Source organism: Crinia signifera, chromosome 2 (assembly GCF_055691185.1).
Source record: "Crinia signifera chromosome 2, ASM5569118v1, whole genome shotgun sequence".
NCBI lineage: Eukaryota > Metazoa > Chordata > Amphibia > Anura > Myobatrachidae > Crinia > Crinia signifera.
Genome location: NC_139218.1, coordinates 369,363,929 through 369,389,635, shown reverse-complemented (window position 1 = coordinate 369,389,635; position 25,707 = coordinate 369,363,929). Strand labels below are relative to the sequence as shown.

The following is a 25,707-nucleotide window of genomic DNA, read 5'->3' as shown; positions in this document are numbered from 1 at the left end:
ATCAAATATACTACACAGCGTGACAAAATCAACAATAGAATCTTCATCACTGCTCTAAATTAATAATACATCATTTATTGTATTTCCCTGAAAGGACCTGTCCAATAGAATTCATATGGACAATACAATTCAAGACATGAGAATCTGGTAGCTAGGTCAGGCATAATCAGTAGATCACAGACACTAGTCATGTTATACAGAGACACTGTTCTCAACCACACTCGGGTTCAAGTAGGGATATGGCAAACGAATTTTCTCGTTCCTCTCTTTAATGCAATGGGAGATCTCAGCCAGCTTCTCCTGGAAATTCTTTATATATGTCTGGGGAACCTCCTCTGTAAAACGCACATCAGGGTACTGGCCCAGACGTCTCTGCAAGGGAATGGGAAATCTTGTTAAATGGATGCCCTAAACACAATTGTTTTAAAAACTAGGTCCAAACATACATGTGAAGTTGTGTGTAATATTTGTGCTGGCAGTGTATCTGAGATCAGTGTTGCTATGTATCACAGCCACTGTGGAGAAACCAATCATCAGGCATCAGGATTCACTCTCCTAAGCCCGCCCCAGACTCTCATTGAATAGTTTCACAGGAGTCTGGAGGTGGGATTAGGAGAGTGAAGCCTAATGCACGTCCCAGGTTCTGCACTGTGGCTCTCTCTGATACACAGCGCCGATGCCACTCCCGGATACTATACCAGCACATATATTGCATACATTTTCACATGTATGTTTATATGTACTGCGGATGCCTCTGCTTGTTAGAAGCAGTAGAGGAACATAAAAGTACTAAACCTTAGTGCAATATTTATACTGGCCACCAGTACTTACCCGGTCCAGTGGCTCTCTACTGAGCAGCCACACAGTGGATATGCCCAAACTGGTAGTATTTACTTCAGGAAATGCAGCTAGAATACTCTGGATCGTGCTGACTCCTTTTACTGTGGGAGGGGGGCTTCTCATTGATGGGGGACCATTAGGCATCCAGGTATAGAAGTCAACCTGCAATGAGAAAACAGATCTTAAGGGCTTCATACTCCAGCAGGGGGCAATCCTCGGCCCCACTGGAAGCCGCGATCCACCAACCATACAGTATATGCCGTTTCTGCGATCCCACTTGGGACCAGGGTATCGGGCTTTTTTACACGTTTACGATCCCAAATCCGCACACGCAACCATCAGGGATTGGGAGATTGTTCCAATACACCACTGGTGTATGGGCAGCTTTAGACAGGAACAATTTACCCCAGATAGAAACAAACATTTTCATAATACAATACAAGACCATTGGATGTGTTCCCAATGGAGAAGATGAGTGACCACTTTATACATCTGAAATTGTGGACCCAGATCTTGGCCAGTAACCAGATTCATCAGAGTGTAGTACTATGAAATACATAAGCAAATGGTTTGTATAAAATAGGCTTGCAACATGTATGTTATAGTTGTCAGTGTAAAGTGATGAATAGTATCATAATAAAACATTCAAAGGTAAAAAAAAATGTTGGCCATGAGGATGTGCAGCACAGTTATTCGTTTCAGCAATCCTGTAGGCCAATGTCTCCCATGGTTGATCTCATTCAGATTAGTCAATTTGGTCTCCAATTCTCCAAATCAAAGAGAGTATGAAAGACACCACATATGACAGCATATTGCAAAGCTCACCTGACCACTGTTGACAGCTGCGTGCTGAGCAGAACAAGTGAAGATCACCATGGTCAGGTACTTGATCAGAGAGGCCTTGGTCTGCAATGATGATGGTATTCCTAGCAAAGGGAATAGTCCATTAGTCATCTACACCTCTCCTATACCCTGATGGACCATCACAACTTATATAAAGCACCATATACTGACAACCAAACAGAATAACAAGGTTGAGAAAATTGGATTATAGTGGATTGGATTTTGTTATGTCCTTTGTAGCTGGTTTTAGATATCCAATGTTTACTGTATGTCAAAAAGCTGAAATTCTATCAAATACAATAGTCTATTAGTCATCTAGATCTCTCCAACGCACTGATGGAAAACCAGGATTACCAACATTTTAAAGATCAGGTTGGCTCATTGTGGACACCATTGGGGATTCAGTTAGTATCGCGGCGGTCGGAATCCCGGCGGTCGAAATCCCGACGCCGGAATCCCGACCACCGAAATCCAGACACTTTGTCCCTCTATGGGTGTCCACGACACCCATAGAGGGAGAATAAATGAGTGTGCCGAGTGTAGTGAGGCACCTGGCCCGCTGCGTGGCGAACCCAACAAGCCCGCAAGGGGGGGGGGGGGGCGATCCACATCCCCCCTTTGTCGGGATTTCGGAAGTCGGGATTCCGGTGTCGGGATTTTGACCGCCGGGATTCTGACCACCGGGATTTAATACCGCTCCCCACCTTTGTTATCCGGCATCACAGAACAAGATGTAACTTACTTACCTGTAGATTTATACTCCAAGAATCCTTCTTTGAATATCTCGGCCACCCAGGCCTGAAGTTCAGGGTCTGTACTGACCACCGCATCACTCTCATAGTAGTAATTCACAATGTTGCACACAAAGCTCAAATGGATAAAGCAAGAGGGACAATCAGTGAAGTAATAAAGTATTGGTGATGTACATAAGAGAAAATTGGGATGTACTGTAACTTTAAGGTTTTCTATATCCCACAGCATATTCACACTAAAGCCCTGTACACAAGGGATGACAGGTGCCTCGTGCTAAATGAGGTGCCTTAGCACAGATCGCTCTGCACACATGCACTGTACCTACAATGTGTGCTGAGCCATCTGTGCAGAGCAGTGCAGACAGGATAGACAGTGCATGCAATTGTCATTGCTATAGGGTGTACACATGTAGCGACCAATGCTTCATTTCTACGCAATCTAGTCAGATCGCTTAAATCTGTGTATGCCTCTTAAGACCAGTGGAACACAGTTTTATTCAAAGGTGGAAAAGTAGTTACTCCCTCTGGGTGGGCAGCTGGGACAGAATAATGTTTCTCAGAACTACCTCTCTACAGCCAACCAGATCTTCATCCCATCCTCCTTGTACAGGTAATTGGGAATGGTCTCCACTCCTCTTTCCTTGATGTCATCAGGGAGACAGAGGCTGCTGTAAGTGACCTCTTCCATTGCTTTTCTTATCAGTATCGGCACCCCTCCTTTTCCAGTTGCTATAGCCTGGGGAAAAGGAAGGTGGTGGATGTGTGTTCTAGGTATTAACAGATTGTAACATTTAATATATCCCTAAAAAGTCTCCATTTCCTCTAAGCTGGAGCGCTTTTCTGTTGCCATTATATAGTACATGATCTTACCGTATCAAAGAGGCCCCCAGGACCAATAAGAACATCTCTAGCAAAGACATTGATCTCAAGGGTGTAACGAAGATGTGGAAGGATTAGCTGGGAAAGTAAAAAGATATTGTCATTATAATACTAATAAAAAATATTAATAAAGACCTTCATGAGTAAATGATGCATTTTAAATAATGTAATATAACAAAAGGGCCAAATGTATTAGCCTCCGAGTTCAGCGGCCATGCAGGATGCTGGTCGAACTCAATTTATTTTAAAAGGAGCAATCATTTACAAGGCAAACCCATGCCTTGTAAAGGATTGCCCCTTTAAAAAAATCAGAAGTATGCTGGGTCTGTTAATAAAGGGAGGTTAGGTTAATGCACTAGGTCAGTGGTTCCCAACCCTGGTCCTCAAATACCCCCAACAGTGCATGTTTTCCAGGTCTCCACACAGAATCACAGGTGACATAATTAGCTCCACTTGTGGATCTTTTAAAATCTGTCTGAATAATGAGTGCACCTGCTGGGTGACCTGGAAAACGTGCACTGTTGGGGGTACTTGAGGACCAGGGTTGGGAACCACTGCACTAGGTTTAAGCTGGGAGGGGAGGGGTTTGGGTTGGGCTGCAGGGAGGGAGGGTTAGGCTTTGGCAGAAGGTGGAGTTAGGGGTAGGCTGTGGGGGAGGGTAAGTTTTAGGCTGAGGGGGAGGAGGGTAATAATATGTCTGTTTGACCTTTATAAGCAGATTAGTGTCTTCTGCTGGTTGCAGTGAACTATGTCCAGTTGTCACCTCTCCAGCCTCCATTTTAAAATATACCATTAGCCTTTTTCTAGAGCCCCTTATGTGGTATTCCCTGACGATAATTTAATAACAGATCTCACCTTGTACACTGGGTGGCCCATTGGAAGTTGTCTGGTGGTGGCAATGTTGAAGACCTCAGCAAAGAGATGAGTACAGAGAAGGTGAGTCACCACTTCATGCACCTGGAACTCAGAATTGCGGACCCAGATCTTGGCAAATAACCAGTCACATTCAGAATCACTTGGCAGGAAGATTGGAACGTTCTCTCCCGGAGTTTGTGCCAACTATAATAGAGACGGAACTGTCACAACAGTGCCATCTTGTACCACATAATCATCCTCCACCAATTAGGCCATAAAGCATATTATGTATCCCTGTATCTATGTACAGTATATCCATACACAAGTTTTTTTTTTAATCTTTACCTGGTGGGTGGAAAATGGCATAGGAATAATATGCTACAGTAACTTTAGGAGATGGTTGTAACCTAAGAAGAATAAAACAGTAGCTCGCTGTTGACCCTGGATAGGTGCCATGAATTTGTTCTATAGGAACATACATTTAAGGTGTCATTGTACGCCAGATGAACACCACGTACTAACAACTATGTTTCCTAGAAATGTTTGAAATCAAGTAGACATAACAACAAAGACTTGCCTGGATGGCTATTGGGACAAGTTGGTCTTGAGGGTTCTTCCACAGTAAACACATAGGGGCAGTCATGTATGATTGCTTTCCATTTATGGAGTTATTGGCTGGGACCCCCTGCAGAATCTTGTAATCTGACAAGAAAACGTTGCCTTTCTGCAAAACACAAGCACCAGTTTATTGCAGAGTTTCTGGGTTGTTAAAGAGGTGTTTTTTAGGCCAGTGCCCATATGAATAAATAGAATCTCATGGCCACATCTCACCTCTAGTTCTTTCTTAAGACTGGTGGTGGTCCCCAGAGATGCAGCCACCATGTTATCACTAACTGGGAAGTTCTCAGGAATTTTAGAGCATTTTCTGATTAGGGTAGGATTAATGCCATTGAGATATTGACTACCAAAGAAGTAGTCCTCTTTCCATAACTCAGCAACCACGTCTAGGGATTAAAGATATAAGGGACATTTTATACAATCATCTGTTATGAACCTTCGGCACTAGGCATGTCACTTCTATCCCGCAGTCCCCACTGGTCGCTAGGCAATGGGAATGTTGGGTGACCACAGGGAATTCTAGGGCTGCTTCTGACAGCCTGGACTTGTCTACGTGCAGCACTGAAGCTGCACCAAGTTACTCATTAAGGGGGCCTGTCCACTCTGGCTCTACTGAACTGTCTTAATATCTCTTAAAAGGCATTCTTTCCTGCTATTCCTTGATGGTTATATTTTGTGCTTGGATGTAAACTGCTTGTCCATGTTCTAGGTCCCCACCACCCGTGCTTATCCTGTTGATACTCTGATGGATTCTCTGCCTGACAGAAGTTGAGCCCAACCTTGCCTCATTTTTGTTTTGTGCCTGTTAACCCTTTGAGGTCCTCGGTGCTTATCTCCAAGTACTCAGCCAACAAGTTACCATCTGCACAGTGTTCCTCCAACTCACTGCATCTAACAGTCTGTGAATATCCTGACCTACATCTACACCATTCCCAGAGAACTCTTGTCTGTAACTCTTGTCTTAAGTACTTCAGCTAATATTATTTTGTGTAAGCACCAACAGCTAGAGTTATAAGCCCCTGCAGCCACCTCAGTATCAGTGGGCAGATCAAGAACTAAGGGAACAGGAGGTGGCTGTTAATGACCAAGACCCTCTCATGGCCTCAGGGTTCTAACACAACTGAGCTGGAGTTCACTAATGCATTCATGTGCTCCTTAACCACTGGCGTAACTAGAGCTCAGCAGACCCCGCGGTGGCTTGGAGGCACTGGGCAAGTTTGGGCAAGCTATTGTTACCGCCGCCGCATCTGGTGCTGCCGTGCCAGGACCACCAGATCCTTCTTTCTGCTGCATTCCCGGCGCTCCTCCTGATAGAAAATCACTTGCCAAATGGCCGCCCCCCCCCCTCAGAGCAGACGGTTAGTAAGGATGCTAGAGGAGGCGGCAACCTCCTCTTGCATCCTCAATAACGGTCTGCTGTAAAGTGGCGGCCATTTTGCATGTGACATTCTATCAGGAGGAGGGCCAGGACTGCAGACAGGAGGATCTGCAGGTCCTGGCGGGACGTGAATGGACCGGGCGGCTGAAGAAAGTAAGTAGTGAGTGGACGGATGGGGGCTCAAATTGTAGTCGTGGGGGGCGCTGAAATTGAAGTTACGCCACTGCTCCTCACACGGTAGTACTCTATTGTCATATGATACACACAGCTTACATGATAAAGAGGTGACGTATGCAAAACTAACTTCTGTTCTGAGATATTCATCTTACTTCAAAATGTAAACATAAGTTGATAAAAAAAGAGTAGACATACCCAAGCTATTAAAACCTCTCCGACAGAAGACCAGTTCTATATCATCTAGAGCAGTCCATGGTTCTGGACTCGTAAAGCCTTGCGCTGCCATTTCAGTTACCCTGCAAAAGCAAGTAGGATAAAGGTTTCAAATAACATATACCAGATTTACTGACACATACTGTACCCAAAATAGAATTTGGTCTTGGTCCTACAGGTCCCTTACCCAATTACAAGGGACCTGCAAATTAATTTGCAGATTTGTTCTTATGACCCAAGCCCGAGTATATCCCTGAGAACAATGTTATTACTATACCAAGACATTATCACTAAGCTAACACAGTTAATATAATGGCCAATAATATAATATGTCTAAAGGATAGACTCTTTGAAACTGTTATGCTTGAACTCCTTTTATATCATCCTAAATACATAGTGGGGGAAATGTACGGTACTTGTGTAGTTTCACTGCGACACGCTACGTTATGGTGTCAGCATAGGCCAAGCTATGTTGTCAGCGTAGAACAATGGCAGCCCTACGTCGTCAGCGTAGTGTCCCCGTCAGGCAGCGTAGTCACCGTACTGTCCCCGTGAGCTGCAGCTCTGTCCCCGGCATCCTTGGCAAGCCTAGTGAGCGTCTCTCACACAGCGCCAGTAACCGCCAGATCCCTTGCGCCTCTGCGTTCCTGCGGGCGCTGGCAGAGACGCGCTCCATCTGCCTGGGATGCACGAGTGTCTCATAGGCAAGTGCGTCTCAGTAATTTATGTGGCAGGGTACGGCAACTCTGCCCATGTCCGCTTCACGCAGAGGGTCAGGGTTAGGGGTTCGGTAGCGCGTGCGTCTTGTGCACAATAAAGGATGCATTTGCCAGGTTCATTTTCCCTGTGCCCTTGCGGAGCTCGGTGACTCGCTGCACTCGCCATACTTTATAAAATCAACTCCACGCCGACGTGGATAGTGGGGGTATGAACAGGTCGGGGGGGACGCATACTGCGCCCCATTGCGGGGCGCGCTTTACTCGCCATGCTTCAGGCTGACGTGGATAGTGGGGGTGTTTCAGAAACACATTCCCACCTGTCATGTCGGGCAGGTTAAAAATGGTCAATGGTTCCCACGCAATGTAATATGCTCTGATACAAAGCTGACTGACTACACTATCTGGATAACGCTGACTGACTACTCTTACTGCTTAAGCTCCGGTTAGGCGCGAATGTACACACAGTCACAGACACAAGCTGCCGACTATGCTGTCTGCGGGAACACAATGCTGTTGCTGACAGAGATGCTGACTTCGCTGACTACACTGGCTGCAAGAACACGACGCTGGTGCTAACAGGGACACTACGCTGACTACGTAAGTGGCGCCGTGAAACTACACAAGTACCAAATGTACTAAGATCACCAATTAAGGCCGATCCGCGATATGAAAGGGTACAACCGCGATTGGCCATAATCAGCCAAAAATACAAATGGAGAATACAGCAGATAGACTGTAATGTATAATATATCTGCCGTATTCTCCTGATTTGTATTTTACGATGGTGAAGCCAAATAAGTCCGATGCGGCTGCGATCCCTTCGATGCTGCCCTGTGTAAAAAATTTAATAAATAAATCATTCAAAAAGAGCCTACAGTACGTTCCCTCCATCCGGCATTTACCAGCCCCGGGCTCTTTGAGCCAGTCCTGGTTGCAGAAATACAAGGGGGGAAAAGTTGGGGACCCCTGTATTTCTATAACCAGCACCCAGGTTCATAGCCTGGTCCTGGTTCTCTATGGGGGAGAATATGAGAAGGGGTTCCCCTTATTTTGTCAACTAGCACCGGGCTCAAACAGCCAGCGCTGCCATGTCACAGCCAGGGAAGACTTTTGACACAAGCTCCCCAGGCCAAAACATGACAGCCGTGGCTGATCAGCCTGGGCCAGGCTAAAGCCCAAGGCTGTCCCCAGTGCCCCTGGGTGGTGGGCACCGGGTTGATGGCATAAAAGTGTGTAAAATATAGAACAACCTATTGGATTTTGTTGTGGAACTACAAGTCCCAGCAAGCCTCCCCACATGCAGGGACTTGGAGATCCACGAGTCCCAGCATGCAGGGTATTAATGGGCCCACTGGGTCTTGTAGTTCTACAACAGAACCAATAGCCCAATAAAACACAAACACACCAAGAAAAAGAGGGATTTTGTACTTACCGTAAATCCTTTTCTCCGAGTCCACAGGTGTCACTGGAGTTACACTGGGGAATAGAAGGCGACCACAGGGAGCATGGGCACTTTAAATAAAAGATTAGAGTGGCTAACTCCTCCCCTTCTACTTCCCCTCACAGGTCAGTCGTAAAAGGTTGTGCCCGGAAGAGAGCAGGAAGATAAAACACACTTCTGAAGAGGAGGTTAACACCACATACATCATTCAATACAAGAAGTAAAGAAGAAAAACTGTGAGAAAAACACTGAAAGTTCAAACGTACATAGTCAACAGACATAATAACATAACCAACGTAACCCTAGCAGGGAAACTCCAAGGTAATGATCCTTGTAGGAACAAGCCCGAAGGCAACAGAAGAGAACAGCGCTGGATGGCCGTCCAGTGACACCTGTGGACTCGGAGAAAAGGATTTACGGTAAGTACAAAATCTCTCTTTCTCCTTCATCCACTAGATGTCACTGGAGTTACACTGGGGACGTCCCAGAGCCTTCAACCCAGGTGGGTGAGCGCTGAGAACCCCATAACACCCTGCGGCCAAACACTGAAGCAGGAGCCGCAAAGGTATCAAACCTGTAAAACTTAACAAAGGTTCTACAGCCTGACCAGGTGGCAGCTCGGCAGAGCTGCTGGAGAGAAACCCCTCGGGCAGCCGCCCAAGAAGAACCCACCGACCTGGTTGAGTGCGCCGTGATGTAAGCAGGAGGAGTCCAAGAAGAGGTGACATAGGCCTGACGGATAGTCAACCGAATCCACCTAGAAAGCGTTTGCTTTGAAGCTGGCCATCCACGACGTAAGGGGTCGTAGGTAACAAAAAGGGAGGCAGACTTCCTGATGGGGGCTGTGCGGGATACATAGATTCGCAGAGCCCTAACCACATCCAGGGATCTCGCTTCCGGCGAGTCCTCTGGAAGAGCTGGAACCACGATGGGCTGGTTCAAGTGAAAGGCAGATATTACCTTAGGAAGGAAAGCCAGACTAGTACGGAACTCCGCTCTGTCAGCATGGAACTGAAGAAAAGGGGAGCGACAAGAAAGAGCCCCCAGTTCAGATACCCATCTGGCAGATGCCAAAGCCAGCAACAGCACAACCTTCCACGTCAGATAGCGAAGGTCCACCTCCTCCAAGGGCTCAAACACAGAAGTCTGTAAGTACTGAAGGACCAAGTCCAGGTCCCAGGGAGCCGTTGGAGGATGAATGGGTGGCTGTAAACGGAGCACCCCCTGGAAAAAGGTTTGCACCTCCGGAAGAAAAGCCAACTTCTCCTGAAAAAAGTTGGAGAGAGCTGAGACCTGTACCTTTAGGGTATTCAGCCTCAGCCCCGAAGTCAAACCTTCCTGAAGAAAAAGGAGGAGTCTCGACTTCTTGAACAGGCATGTGGAAGCACCACGCCTCTCACACCAAACCACATATGAACGCCATATACGGTGATAGTGTGCTGTGTAACCTCTTTCCTGGCACGCAGCATAGTGGGTATAACCGCTCTAGGTATACCGGCCTTCCTCAGGATGGAATTTTCAGCAGCCACGCCGTCAAATGAAGACGACCTAAATCTGGGAATATGAAGGGTCCTTGGCTGAGAAGGTCGTCCTGAAGAGGCAGGGACCACGGCTCGTCTATCAGCAGTGCTGTCAGATTGGTGTACCAAGACCGACGTGGCCAGTCTGGTGCTACCAACAGAACTGTGACTCCCTCTCTCCAGATTAGTTGAAGCACTCGAGGTATCAATGGGAACGGTGGAAAGAGGTACACATACTGGAAGGGCCAAGGAGCAACCAGCGCGCCCACCCCTTCTGCTTGAGGGTCTCGCGTTCTCACGAAGAACCGGGGGAGCTGAAAGTTGTGGCGGGACGCCATCAGGTCCACTTGGGGACAGTCCCAGCGATGGATCAACTTCTTAAAAACCTGAGGGTGTAAGCACCACTCTCCCTGATGTACGTCCCGCCAACTTAGAAAGTCGGCCTCCCAGTTTTCCACTCCAGGAAAACGGCTGACAGGGCCAGAGCGTGGACCTGGGCCTAAAGCAGGATCCTGCTGACCTCCTTCATGGCCGCGCAACTGAGGGTGCCTCCCTGCTTGTTGATATACACCACGGTCGTGGAGTTGTCGGACTGGACGCGTACGGCCTTGCCTTGGAGGAGAGGTCTGGCCTGGAGAAGAGCGTAATAGACTGCTCGGAGTTCCAGAACATTGATCGAGAGGAGACTCTCCTGTCCATAACCCCTGGAACTGAGGGTCCAGGGTGACAGCTCCCCAACCACGGAGGCTGGCGTCTGTGGTGATGAGGGTCCAATCCCAAATCGCAATCCTTCTTCCTTGTTGAAGGTTGGAGGTGTTGAGCCACCAAAGCAAGGACAGGTGAGCACGAGGGGACAGGGTCACCATCTGCTGCAGGTGTAGGTAAGAGCCCTACCATTGATGGAGGAGCGACAGCTGGAGCGGCCGAGAGTGAAACTGGGCGTACTGTATCGCCTCGAATGTAGATACCATCTTCCCCAAAAGTCTGGTGCACAGGTGCACGGACACTTGCCTGCGACGCAGGACAAGCCTGACCAGGACCTGTAAGGACTGGATCTTGTCTGCTGGCAGAAACACCTGCATCTGGATGGTGTCCAGGATCATCCCTAGGAATAAGAGATGCTGAGTTGTGTGAAGCTGTGACTTGGCGAAGTTGAGAATCCACCCGTGGGATGTGAGGATCTTCTGTGTGAGAAGAATGTGCTCCAATAGGGTTTCCCGGGAACGACTCTTCAACAGAAGGTCATCCAAGTAGGGGATGATAGTAACTCCCTGCGTGCAGAGAACCTCCATCATGACCGCCATCACCTTGGTGAAAATCCGAGGTGCTGGTGAGAGGCCAAACGAGAGAGCCTGAAACTGCCAATGCTGTTCCTGCACTGTGAACCGAAGGTATGCTTGGTGGGGGGCCAGATGGGAATGTGCAAGTAAGCGTCCTTGATATTGATAGAACCAAGAACTCTCCTTCTTCCAAACCTTGAATCACGGACTGCAGGGACTCTATCTTGAATCTGACCACGTGCAAAGTACGGGTTCAGATCCTTTAATTGAGATTAGGACGTACCGAGTCATCCGGCTTTGGCACGAGGAACAGACTGGCGTAGTAGGCCCGGGTACGCTGTTTTACAGGAACTGGAACCACCACTTCCATTTCTTGTAATTTGGCAATGGCTGCCAATAACTGTTGTCCTTTCTCTGGAGGAAGAGGAAGTCCAGTTGTGAAGAACCTGTTTGGGGGAGACAGACTGAAGCGAATCTTGTAACCTAGGGTCACAAGATCTCTTTCCCAGGCGTCCTGACAGGACTGGAGCCATAAGGGACTGAAATTCCGCAGGCGAGCTCCCACGCTGGGATCCCCCAGATGGGATGGAGGACCATCATGCAGTAGGCTTGGTTGCCTTGGGTCCAGTGTGGTTGTAGAGGCGCCTCTGCCGCGACCTCTGGAACCCCGGTGAGATGGAGCACCCCCTCTGGATCGACCTCTGAACCTGCTTGAAGGACGAAAGGCCCGAACAGAAGACATCTGGGCGGTTCTTCGAGACGGGGGTGGAGCTGCCGAAGGGAGGAAGTGTGACTTCCCGCCTGTAGCCCGGGATATCCATCTATCCAGTTCTGGTCCGAACAGGAGCTCACCATTGAAGGCCATGGATTCCACTGCCCACTTTGATTCAGCATCCGCTTGCCACTGGCAAAGAACTACAATTCTCAGCGGACCCATTAATGCCATGCATGCTGGGACTTGTGATTTTCCAATTCCCTGCATGCGGGCGAGGCTTGCTGGGACCTATAGTTCCAAATCACAACCTAATAGTTTATTATTCTATTTTTTTACACACTTTTATGCCATCAGCTCAATGTCCACCTCCCAGGGGCACTGGGGACAGCCCTGGGCTTCAGCCCAGGCTGGGGGTGCCCTGGAAGGGGAAACCCCTTTATTGGGGGGGTCCCCACTCCCTCAAGGATCCAACCTAGGCTAACCAGCCACAGCTGTCTTGTTTTGGCCGGGGGAGCTTGTGTCAAAAGTCTCCCCTGGTTGTGTCTTGACAGCGCTGCCTGTTTGAGCCCATTGCTGGTTGCCAAAATATGGGGAACCCCTACTTATTTTTTCCCCTGTATTTTGGGAACCAGGACTGGGCTATGAGCCTGACTATGGTTACAGAAATGCAGGGGAACCACAGCTGTTTTTCCCCCTGTATTTCTGCAACCAGGACCGGCTCAATGAGGGTGGACCGCACGTGTTTATTTATTTATTTCTACACATGGAAGCAGGGGCGTAGCTAGGGCGGAGCCGGTGGAGCTCAAGCTCCAGGCGCAGAATGTCACTTGGCGCCGGAGCTGTGCTCACTGCCGCCGGTTCCCCCGCCCTGTGCCTGGCATTGCGCGGAGACAGAGTGCACCGTCGGGCCACCCGCTCACCCCATGAGTCCTGCTGCCGCCCGCCCACCCGCGTATCGCATAACGAGCCTGCCTGCGAGACTCCGGCGGGATTAAGAGGGATTCCTGGTGTGTATGTGATACATGCCCAGTGACCGCTGTCTCTGTCTTCCAGCTGTGCGGTCCTAGTGCTGTACTGGGGCAGCAGCCGTCATGGACACTGCGTACATTTGTGAGTGGGACAGGAGACCCCGTTCCAGCCACTGCCCCTCCATCCCCCTGGCGTGTGCCTGGTCCTGCCGCAACCTCATCGCCTTCACCACAGACCAGCGCAATAAGGAGAGAGGTAACAGCGCAGCAACACCAGCTGTCATCCAGCCAGCCACCTGTCCCAGCATCTTTTTATCACACAGTTATCAATGATTCTCAAATTGTAGCACTGATGTCACACAGGAATTCAATGAGAGTCAGGGACAGCATGACATCACAGGGCTCAGGGCGTGCTAGTATCCTAGCTTGTATCCTAGTGGGAGAAAGGACCACTGACTTCAGATGGACAGTGTCCGGGAAGCGCTGAGTGAGCGTCGGACACTGCGGAGAGTGGCGACAGAATTTGATAATTCAAAAGATAGGCCGGCCACTGATTGGCCGCTCTCTCAATCAGCGGCCAGCCTATCTTTTGAATTATCAAATTCTGCTGCCACTGTCCGCACTCCACAGTGTCCACCGCTCACTCAGCGCTTCTCGGACACTGCGGTCTGCAGACTACTACAACCTTCCCTCCGCCGCTGCCCAGATCCTTGCTACGGCGCTGACCGGATACCCGCTGTGGCATTGCTCGCCACCCACCACCCTCCACTGCAGCTCCCAGGGGAGATATAGCTACACACTGCTGGGTGGGCTACTGCGGACTACTACAAGCTCCAAGCCACCATCGCTGCCCCGATCCTTGCTGCGGCACTGACCCTTATCCCCGCTGTGGTGCTGCTCATCACCCGCCGCTGCAGCTCCCAAGGGAGATATGCCTGCACAGTGCAGGGCGGGTGTATAGGGTAACTACAGCCCAGACTGTCCTCACCTGCTACCCGGCTCAACTGCCACCAGCCACGTCCTCCCAGCCACTGCCCCCAGTGCTGTCTTTCCAATTGGGGTGGGCCCCTAGAACACTTGGGCCCCAAGGCAACTGCCCATTATGCCCAATGGGTAAGACGGCACTGAGGCTGCACCCCCTTTTTTCCGTGCAAGAGCCCCGCCTACTACAAATCGGGGGGGGGGGCGCGAAACATGCCCTTGCTCCGGGCACCGTGGCACCTAGTTACACCACTGCATGGAAGCCTGCACATATCTAACTGATCCATGCAGGCTACAGCCCAATACATCTGGAAAATAAGGGTATTTTCCAGGCATATTTCCTGCTGATTTACCGGCCGTGTTCAGCATAGTCCTGATAGTAAATTTGGATTCAGCCGATGGTGTATTCATTCATAAAAATAAATAAAAATTAATACACCGGTCGTAAAACAGATTACACACAAATATTTTCGGTTTAGTAAATTATCAAAAGCTAATTTACAGATGTTAAATTACATTGATTTTGGATTTACTAACACTAAATACATACGTGGCCGTCTTGTAGACGTTGAAGCTGCTATGTTTTACAAAAGAGAACTGGTCGTTAATGGGCAGATCCTCAACCTTGTCTACCGCAATGCAGTGAGGGGCGCCTTCTGCATAAGATTTCCACCTGCAGGAAACAAAGGTTAATGCTATAGAAAATCTTCAAATATATTATTCTTACATGTACCATGTCTATCTATTCATACTCCTATTGATTACAGAGACATTAACTTTCTTAGGGATGGCCATTGGTGCATTCACCATCGATTGCCATTGATGGCTATACTGCTATACTGATAGTCCACACACTTAGGTTTGATCCGGACAAGCTCTAAGGTTTGAACCAGTCAGTCTCTCTGCAGCTCTTACCTTGAATCCTTCCTTAGGGTTAAAAAAATGACAAGAGCCTCAAATCGACATGTTTCGGGACATCAAGTCCCTTTTTCAAGAATTGAAAAAGGGACTTGATGTCCCGAAACATGTCGATTTGTAGACTATCATCCACCTCAGAACCCTGCCTTATCCTCCTTTGTATCTTAATGTAATCCATTTTTAAACCACCTGTATTTGTCAATAAATGTGATTTTTAACAAGAGGACTCTTAAAGATACCTTGATGAGAGCAGAAAACGACAGCACATCATGAGTACGGGTATGCCACCCATATTTCAGTAAAGAAACCATTATATGTATGACCGCATCTTACATGTGTAAGTGAGGTGAGCATTTACTGGCTACGTACCACAATTTAGAAAAAATAATATTTTTACAGATACCATTGCCATTTTTTTGCTTATATTTCATATCCACACATTGGAAAATCGACTCCATGAGAATTTTTCATCTGATCTTGAAGGGAATTTGACATCACAGATCGTAGAAAGGAAGTATAACACCGTACCTTTCACTTATATTCTTCTGGTGCCTGTACAAGGGAAGCGCTAAGCTTGGTTTACCACCCTCCTTTTTTCAAACCATGGCTTAGTGTAGACCGATTGATCCCACAGGAATGTGTTACTTCTTGAAAGAATTAGCTATTTTTCAGAATAAGGTCTACTTACTTTAGGAATGGAGTTTAGATAATATTTCAGACCTATTCAATGGAAATATAGATATTCGGCAAGAGTGTCTTTGGTCTTTTCCTGGTAGTTTAACAGTCAAGATAAATAGCTATGAAATTTGCCATTTGCTAATCATAAACATACGTTCATAAGGAAATGAAAGATATCCTGGCCACTAGGAAGACATTATTCCACAAGGAAATTACCAAATTAACTAAAAGGCAAAACTTTCTGTCCCCTAGAACAGGGGTTCCCAATCTTTTTCAAATCACGGCACCCTAGAGTATCCACGGGGTATCCACGGCACCCCTAGGCCCAATAAAATAAATATAAAATTAAGTAGATTGTGTTTAAATGTGCTTCTTAGGTTCAGTTATGTGGTAAAGGGCACACATTTTATGATTGGCAGCCACCAGCACTGGTTTTGTCCATAAATAATTGACCATAAATAATTTGAGTTGGTCCTGGTCCACCAAACCGTGGCACCCCTGCAAGTGTCCCGAGGCACCCCAGGGAGCCACGGCACACAGTTTGGGAACCACTGCCCTAGAAGAAACAATATATTCCTTAGAGACACAACGGCAAAAAAGTTGTACTAGATGTACAGTATATTGGCCACTCACTTGTGATTTTCTCTCTTTTTCTCCAGTTCCGCTGTCCGTTGTTCCTTTAGAAGAGGGTTAGTAGCCCCAGATAATATGATGCCTGAAACAGAACAGAGTACTGCATTGTAGTTAGCTTGGTTATTATTGATGGTTATTGATCATGGACACAGAAGAATCAGGTGTCTCCATAAGGTGAAGGAAGGTCCATTAGTGGAAACCTTGCCACATACTGTATAAAAATATGTATGCTGGTTCTCTTCACTAATCCCAGCTATAGTTCTGTACACCAACATGAAGATGAAGCTCATGTTGTGGTTTATGATAATGTGATGTATTGGAGTGAGAACATTTATCTATCCCACAATGATGACCACCCACTTAGACCAGGTGATAAGATCCCCCAGGGAGCATAATACAAGTCTGGATAGAATCTCACCCTTTCCCTCTGGTATTGCCACAGTTATTCCAGTAGGTAGCCATTGATAAAAAGGGAACTGGTAGAGCCGACCATTAGGGCAGGTCACATTGACATATCGGCAATACCAAGCTAGTGACTTAAAAACCTTGTAGGTCACTGTGGACAACCGAACCAGCAGGAGCTCTCCAAGATCTTTCTTTGTGTCAACTTCAAACTCAGTCACCTGTAAAAGCAGAGCGATGTCTGAGAAAAATGCACCAAGGAACCACAGAATGTTACTAGGACACATACTGTACTATGGATCGGGGAAATTGTAGACAGATAATACTTTATCAATGTACATAGCATTTTACAGAAAAATATAGCTTTTTATTGACCACACGTTTTGCATTATTTTTTGGGGAATACACGGAACCCCATTGCTTTAAAGTTAAATACCAAAAAATTCTCATTTGTTCATATACGTAGTGTTACACTGAGAAAAAGTCTAGTGGAATTTTTAAACTGACGAATAAAAACCTGAGGTTATAGGCTTTCACTTTTTGTTGGATCCACCACTAACTTAATGCTAGTGAAGCTCTACTTTGACCAGGCAACAGTCCATGGATGAAAGATTATGCGTCACTGACGAATTTCCATGGTAATGCCCAGCGTTTTCATGTGAACACCCATGAAAAGCTGGGTGTTCCCATGGGCGTGTCAACCCACTGCCGCCCCGTGCCCCACCCCGCCCGCACTGGTGGGTGCGAATGGGACGGTGAATTTGCTGAAGACCAATCTCACGAAGACCAAGTTTCACAGCGGACTCTATGAAGACATCTTGCTGCTGGAGATTTAATCAAGCAGAAGCTACTTATTATCTAGGTTATATCAATTGCAGGGTATGGAATTCTAATCCAGATAATGGCCCTTATTCTGATCGATGCGGATATTCCCGCTTGCGTACGGGCCGCCGATGTTTTTCTTCTGCGCATGTGCAGAGGTCACTCTGCGCATGTGCAGGCGATTTCGCCGCAAGGATTCTTTATACGCCGCACAGGGGGCGTAGAGGGGCGTTAGGGGCTACTTATCCTCATTACCCTATGCATACGCCCCGCGTTTCATGGGCGTTCCCATGCAAACGCGGGGCGTATGCATGGTAATGAGGCCGTGACGCGTGGGTACGGGGCGGGCATCTGACATCGCCGGATGTCAGCTGCCCGCCCCCATACAAGATTTCACACGGACAAGTGTCCGTGTGGTCTTGTGTTGCGGGACCTGGTGGAGCGTGCGGCCCTGCATTCGATGTTCGGCGACCATCGAATGCAGGGGCTGCTCCCACCATGGAGGAGGCGTATCCCCGTCCAATTTCATGCGGATCGCCACATATCCGCGTACGGACGGCAGGTGGCGATCCGTATGGAAGGCGGGGATTCGCCTGCACGGTCGTGGCCGCATATTCTGATCGGGCCGCACCGATCAGAATAAGGGCCAATGAGAGGTATAGTTAGTGTATATTGTCTATATACTGTAGGCCAAAGGAACAAATCAGACCACTACTTTTTACTGTATAACCAGTATCAATTATTTTGTTGTTACACAATAAACTGTATGTACATTTTTATTATTCAGAACATGTTAAGGCTCCCATTTTAGGAAACATTCAGTAGGTTATTCACATTGACTAGAATATTACTACTAGCGGTGGCTCCTACCTGTTTTGGGTAGGGTGTCTACCACTATTCATTCATGGAGAGGAGGAGAAGAGAAGACGGTTGGGTCCAAGCACCTGTGCAATAGTTCTGGCAGGTGCTTGTCTACAAATTTTTTATACCCCAGCTTCTATGGACTGCATCGGCTGCAGCCCATAGAAGCCGGATCTGGCTGCCGGGAAAGCAGGAAGTGGCTTCCCATAGGTAGCATACTCTCTGATAAATGCAGCCTGATCTGGCAGTAGCAGAGTGCCTCCCACAGGGACTGGCTGACAGTGGTTGGATAGAAGGTAGCACTTCCAATAGGAATTCACTGCCAGTCATGGTAAAGCCAGTGCAGCCATGGACTACAACAAGTTTACTGCAGTGCTGTCTTTTACTGGGGCGACTGCAGTCCTGCAGTTTTTTCTATAAACGAGAATGCTACGCTCAGTATTTGCCAATAAAACATGTTACAGTACCTATGCCCTGTAATTTAGATTGCAAAGTATATTATCTCTGGAATATTGTGTAATGTGATATCAACCAATCCAGTTACCAGCTCTAAGAAGTCCGCCAAGCAACTGTGTTACTACAATAGGAGTATCAGGGCAGTTTAGTTCATACCCAACCAACACTGTTACTTCTGTGCACAGTACATTTCCTGTAGGTCTAAAGATGATACCTATCTGAAATATCCATCCATAGTATACATACACAGCTTCTACTTCCTATAATGATTAGCCTGCAATAGTCATACCTCCCAACAGTCCCGATTTTATCGGGACAGTCCCGATAATCAGGGCCTGTCCCGCTGTCCCACCCGCGGGCGGCAGTGTCCCGCTGTGTGGGGGGGCTGTTGGGAGTCCCCCCTGTCAGCTGCTAAGCAGCGGGGAATAGACGCTGTGCGCATGCGCACAGCGTCTATTCCCATAGCCAGGGGGCTGGGGGCATGGCTAGAGGCTCACAGAGCCTCTGGGTCATGCCCCCATAGAGGCAAAATGGGGACGTGGCCTCGCGGGGGGGAGCCGCGAGTATAGGCCATGCCCCCAAATTAGGCCACGCCCCCCGAACATTTCGACGCGCCTCCGGCGCGCAGCAGCATCTCGACTGCTGAACTGCAAAAGTTGGGAGGTATGAATACTGATAATATTGTTCATTCCATTAGACACCTACTGCTCCAGGTCTGAAGTTACTCCACTTATGATTCAGTTGATGCTTATCACTTTCTGCCAGGGTGCCCACAAGGACAATGGAGACTTGATCACAGGTCCCAGCACCCAGGTCAATCCCTGTTGAAATCTTTAGCTTGTAGGTCCTCATGTCTTCCGGTAACGATGCCTGATGGAGCAGCGCTGGATGAAGTGGACCAGTTAGAAATGTCTCAGACCTGAGGGTTAAGCATCAACTTAGATAAGTTCATTATTTTGTGTGATTATCTATCAATACTGCAAATTTACTAAAGGCAAATTCAAAGGAAACATCCACATACATTCAGACTTAGCAGTAGACCATTGGAATCAAACAGCCATTTTTATAAGTAGACAGCAAAAGCAACCTCGAGATTTAGTGACCATTGGGTTCATAAACCCAATAGCACCCTCAGAATAGTGCAAACAAATATACCTACAGGTGGTCGGCGTATTTGACTAAAACACTACACGACCCGGTATGATCTGTCCAGACTGTATGATGTTGTCCTCTCAGCCTGGGCTGGTTTTGAAAAATAGTGGAAAAACTCGGCTTGAGGCTTCTTATATTTTTTAAAAACCAACACTGGACTGAGCCAGCAGGGGGATGTGGTGATGGTGGGGTAACACTATAGCAGGGAGGGGTGTGGATCGTATTGTCGACCCGACTTAGGTCGACAGTCATTAGGTCAACACCGTTGGGTCGACAGGCAACAAGGTCGACAGGGTTCTAGGTTGACATAGATGAAGGTCAACATGTGTCTAGGTCAACATCTGACAAGGTCGACATGGTTTTAGGTCAGCAAATGTGTTAGGTCGACATGGGTTAGGTCGACAGGTCGCGAGGTCGACATGGGTTTTTTCACTGGTTTTTGACCCGAATGTTGACACAGTCGACATGGACACAGTTGGAAGTCAACCACAGCTCCTCACATCACTCGCTTCGCTCGCAATGCTTCGGGCACGGTGCCTCGCTGCGCTATTTTATTCTCCCACCATGCCCTAGTGGAGGGTAGGGCATGAAATACCGCCTGTCAGCACATATCGGCTCAAAAAACTGTGAAAAAAACCCATGTCGACCTCGCGACCTGTAGACCTAACGCAGACATGAAGAGGCTGCTGGTGCTTGTAGTACACCTTTAAAAACAATATTAGGAACTCTTAAATAATGATTAACACCATATCCCCCACCACTAGGGGTTCCGGGAGTAGTCAAGATCTGGTTATCTCTTGTCCATTTTTCCAAATGATTCCAGCACTGGGCTGAGCAGTTTGGGACTGGTTTACATTTTCAGGGAGACTCCATGTTTCAGTCTCCCTGCTACAGCTTTACACACTCCCTGCCTCTCAGCAGTTTTTTGGAAAATAAGGGGAACCTTATGTTGTTTTGTCCCCCTATTTTCCTATACCTGGACTGGTTATTGAATTGGAGAGGGGCTGAATACATTTAGTTATTACAAAATTAACCAATTGTGTCCTTGCTCCCCCCCCCTGTGTATCTTCTACCTCTTTTCACTTTCAGCAAATTCAGTTATTTATTTTGCACAGAACATATTTGATGCCAGTCCCATTGGTGAGGTTTGGTGGCAGAGCCTCCAATAGCTGCCCCAAATGTAGGCCAGCCTTCTGGTACCTTTTGGCACTTAACTTGCGAATGTCTGAAGGCACAATACTTTGGGGTTTGGGTTCTTCAAGTAGGGATTGGTATGCAATCCCGGCGGTCGGAATCCCGGCGTTCAAAATCCCGACGCCGGAATCCCGACCTCCGAAATCCCAACAAGGGGGGGCATGGATCGCCCCCCCCCCCTTGCGGGCTGGCTGCGCTCGCAGTGGGCCCGGTGCCTCGCTACGCTCGGCACACTAATTTATTCTCCCTCTATGGGTGTCGTGGACACCCACGGTGGGAGAAAGTGTCGGGATTTCGGCGGTCGGGATTCCGTCGTCGGGATTTTGAACGCTGGGATTCCGACCACCAGGATTTCAACTGCATCCCCTTCAAGTATTATCTGACTCAACGCTATTCCCAACACTATTTCCGACTGGGGAAATAGCGGTGGGCGTCTATTCAATTCGGTCTTGTCTGACAGCATTGAAGAAGAAGATGGACAGAACGGGCCCGACTTTGAAAACTGTCTGGCCCGTTTTGTTGATTACGGCCGTGAATTGTTGTGATCACGTCCGAATCTCGACAAACCACAGGCGATTACGCAGACTTGACCCCTTTTCACCGATCACGAAGCGGGACATTGAATCCCCCCTGGCAACATGCTGTCGAGCAAAACAAAAATGGGCTGGCTGTCAGGACAGAGCAACAGTTGTGACCCAGGATTGAATACCCCCTTACTCTGAAAATCTGTTATCTTGGGGCATAGCTGAGGATGCTCTAGATAACTGCAGTTTGCAATTTGCTGTAAATATGTATTTATTGGCCAAGGTCTGCATAGCAGGACTTTAAACGGCTGCAGAATGTCCTGATTTTCATGCTTGGCTGTCTTTGATGAATGTAATGGTGGAGTATGGCCCTCATTCTGGTTGATTCGCAGCGGCCGCTTGTCCGATATTTTGCGTATGCACATTCACAGCAGCATTTCTGCACATTTGTATACGCTGGGTGCTTGTGTACTCTGCGAAAAGTCTGTTCGCCGGGTGCACGCACCCAGCCTTGTGAGTGTGTGGTGGAGAGAGGCATGGGGTGCCGGGCTGGTCATTAGCATATGTGAATGCGTTCTCATGAAAACGCAGGGTGTACACATGCTAATGCCTCCAGGACGCACGTGCGGAGCACGGAGAGCTGACACAATGATGTCTGGACCACCATTACATATGCCATCATTCAATGGTTGCCAACCATGGAAAGATGGGGGAGGTTCCCACTGGCATGCGAATGGATGTTCATGTAAAACATCCATTCGCAAGCCTAGCGAATGAATCCTGCTTGTGAATAGGTGGCGCCGACTAACCATTTGCAAGGTGGGGTTAGGGTGACTTGCAGGATGCAAATTTGCATCTGAGCGAGTCAACCAGAATAAGGGCCAATGAACATTATTTGTGTATCTCAGTCTGGAGTTGTTTTATATATGTAGTTGCTCCAAGTCGTCTCCACTGAAAAATGTACTTTATGTTTTGGGATGTGTTACTTTAATATATATGTGCACTATTTTAGTTATAATTACAATTACAATCATTTGGGGCCTATTTTGACCAATTTGGTCGGGTCCAAATTCAGCGCCTACTCCGATGTTTGGGACATGCGCATGCTCGTGTCTGTGCATGTGCAAACTCAGGGAGCTAACAGCTTTGGCGAATTTCACACTAGCCGGGTCATTCGCTCCAGAGGGGGCGAGCTGGGTATGGAGCAGGGGAATGCGATGCCTGCTTGGGGCGGGCGGCTAATGTCACATGATGTTAGCGCCCGCCCCCGTTTCTGCGATCTTCGTCAGTTCAGACTGACTTTTATTACCGAATTGGAGAGTCTGAATCAGGCCCTTTATGTACCCATCAGTGACTGCTAAATCCTGTAATGATGGCCACCAAACCTCACCAATGACCAGCTTTTTGTAATAGAAACCCACACAAATCCCCCTCAGTAAATGTACCACTAGGGAAAGATTTAGAGGTGAATTATCTAAGTTAAACAGCAATGCCCCATCGGAATAAATATTGAATAAATTAAGACCATTTTAATCATCTATAAAGGCAAGGAAAGTTGTATTCTCTTCTCAATCCCATTACAACAACAAGGGCCACGGAAATACCATAAGTAATACCAGGGCCGGATTATGCCTTCGGGGGGTCCAGGTCACTTTAGACAGGTGCCCCGCTCCCACTTGTCTGTACTGGCTGCAAAGTGCATGGGAGAATATTACACTGTCAAAACACATATTAAAGATAGTATAAACTTGGTCAATGGGTAACTGCAGGGGCGGAGGATTAACCGCTTCGGTGGTATGCCCGGAAGTTCTCCGGGCTCTGCTGTGCTGTCACAGCGGGCTGTCCCGGAAAATTTCCGGGCATACCACAATACAGTAAGTAGATGTGCGCCAGTGCTGCCTCCAGCACTGGCGCACTATGCGCCTACATAATGTCCATTCGTCTTTCCCCCGGGCACTCCTCATCGCCGCTGCTGCAGGTCAGTCCCCTCCGCGCCGCCACAGATTACTCCCCTCCCCTCACTTGTCCATCCGTCGGTCCCCGGGCACTCCTCACCGCCACTGCTGAAGGTCACTCCATGCCACCGCAGGTCACTCCCCTCTGCGCCGCCACAGATCACTCCCCTCCGCCCCCATCCATCATCGCTGTGCACTCGAGCCAAACACCGGAGCACACTCCATGCTGATGCCAGGCACTCCTCCTCCTCCTCCCTGAGTGGCTGCTTGGGGCCGCTGCTACTGCTGCTGCTTCTAGATGCAGCGCACTACAGTTGAGTGGTGGGTTTTCTTGGGGCAGGACAAACCTGCCCTGTTAGGTTTGTCCTGTCCCATGAAAACCCACCACTCAAGGGGTTAATATAAACATAAACTTATATATATATATAAAATACCATATGAAAAGCCTGTGTTTGTCCCTCTGTACCTTACTCTGTAGGAGCCCTGACAGGCTCAGCACTGCCTCTGATTAAAAACCCTCCCATGCCTCCCATGATGAGGCCGCTGCTGCTGTTCTCCATGGGCATGAGAAGCATATGATGAGCTCCACCAAGCAGAGCTAAGCACAAACCTCTCAGTGTGTGCAAAATGTCATGGAACATGTCAACTCGCAGTAATGCACTGCACACTTGTGACGTTGGTGTGCCTTGGCTCCCGATGCTCAGCACCATTAATCATTGTCACATTGGCAGATCGACGAAGCTGCAGCACTTCCCCACCCCATGCACAAAAACTTTAGCTTAAAAAAAAAAAAAAACTTTTAAACAACATGCAAATCACAGGGCACCCCTACATAGAGGGGTACTGATCCCCTGAGTAATATACATGCAGTTAAATCCGGCCCTGAGTAATATGCATACAGTTAAATTTTGCTCCTTATCCACTAGTTCAGTGTAGCATCACAATCACCAATAAATGAACAACAAATGTATTTCGCCGTTACATACTTAAAGGTAAGTTACAAGCAGCACCTTACTTTTGTTGTTGCGCCCACTGGCCATCAGTAGAGAGACACCTGGTTTTTCTTTTTCGACACCTCTGGATCGGGTGATAAAAGCCACAGCACCAACTGATTTGGAAATATCTATTTAACCAATTACAACTGTCGGTGCGAAAAGTAAAGTATTATTAAAAAGATTTGCAATTACAGTGCATGCAAGGATGGCAGCAGGCAGGGATGGCAGTTCAAAAAGACTGACACACCCAATGGCTGTTACACTAACTTTTATACTGAAGCATACCTGTCACATGACAACCTTCTCATCATGGCTTTATGCCAAGTATTACCATAATAGATATGGTTAGGTGACAAGTCATTGCTGCATCATACATTGGGTAACATTTTCTCTGTAAGTACAGATTCTGCTTTAATATATGAATCATTTTTTTTGACTATAGTGAAGCCACTTTGCTACTCTGTAAAAACTGTATAAAATGTATCAATTCTCTCAAACTCTCTCTGCACATGTTACATTTGCCCCCCCCCCCCCCCTCCACCCGCAGTGCACATGGTATTGCCCATTTTGAGAACAAACTTAACCTGTGATCAGGTCTTAATTGGGCTCTGTATCCAGACCACATTGTATCCTGCACTGTATCCCAATTTGTGTCCAACCCACAATGTATCCTGAACTGTATCTAATATGTACTGTACCCGACACACACTCTATCCTGCACGGTATCTGACGTGCATTGTAACCGACACTGTATCTGACCCACACTGTATCTTGCACTGTATCTGATACATCCTGTATCCTGCACTGTATCTGTCCTACACTGTATCCTGCACTGTATCTGTCCTACACTGTATCCTGCACTGTATCTGTCCTACGCTGTATCCTGCACTGTATCTGACACACACTATATCCTGCACGGTATCTGACGTGCACTGTAA

The 25,707-nt window shown here is 47.7% G+C and overlaps 1 protein-coding gene across 1 annotated transcript; it reads right to left on the bottom strand.

Moving 5' to 3' along the window:
- Positions 1-24,987, bottom strand: LOC146059216 (polyunsaturated fatty acid lipoxygenase ALOX15B-like). The gene is made up of 15 exons (XM_083171333.1): positions 24,790-24,987; positions 19,655-19,868; positions 16,827-17,031; positions 16,409-16,490; positions 14,730-14,852; positions 6,538-6,638; positions 5,001-5,173; positions 4,747-4,893; positions 4,170-4,373; positions 3,306-3,392; positions 3,002-3,171; positions 2,430-2,551; positions 1,666-1,766; positions 832-1,002; positions 1-372 (listed from the first exon to the last, which is right to left on the bottom strand). The coding sequence occupies exons 2-15, from the start codon at positions 19,799-19,801 to the stop codon at positions 193-195; spliced, it is 2,013 nt and encodes a 670-aa protein (XP_083027459.1). The 5' UTR covers positions 19,802-19,868; positions 24,790-24,987; the 3' UTR covers positions 1-192.
- Between the last annotated feature and the right edge of the window lie 720 nt (positions 24,988-25,707).

Excerpts from the sequence above, each read along its gene's own strand:
- LOC146059216 (XM_083171333.1), bottom strand. The coding sequence starts at position 19,801 with ATGAGGACCTACAAGCTAAAGATTTCAACAGGGATTGACCTGGGTGCT. Across the intron at positions 1,767-2,429 it reads CTTGGAGTATAAATCTACAG|GAATACCATCATCATTGCAG; the intron begins GTAAGTAAGTTA and ends TCCCTTTGCTAG. Across the intron at positions 373-831 it reads GTAGAGAGCCACTGGACCGG|AGACGTCTGGGCCAGTACCC; the intron begins GTAAGTACTGGT and ends ATTCCCTTGCAG.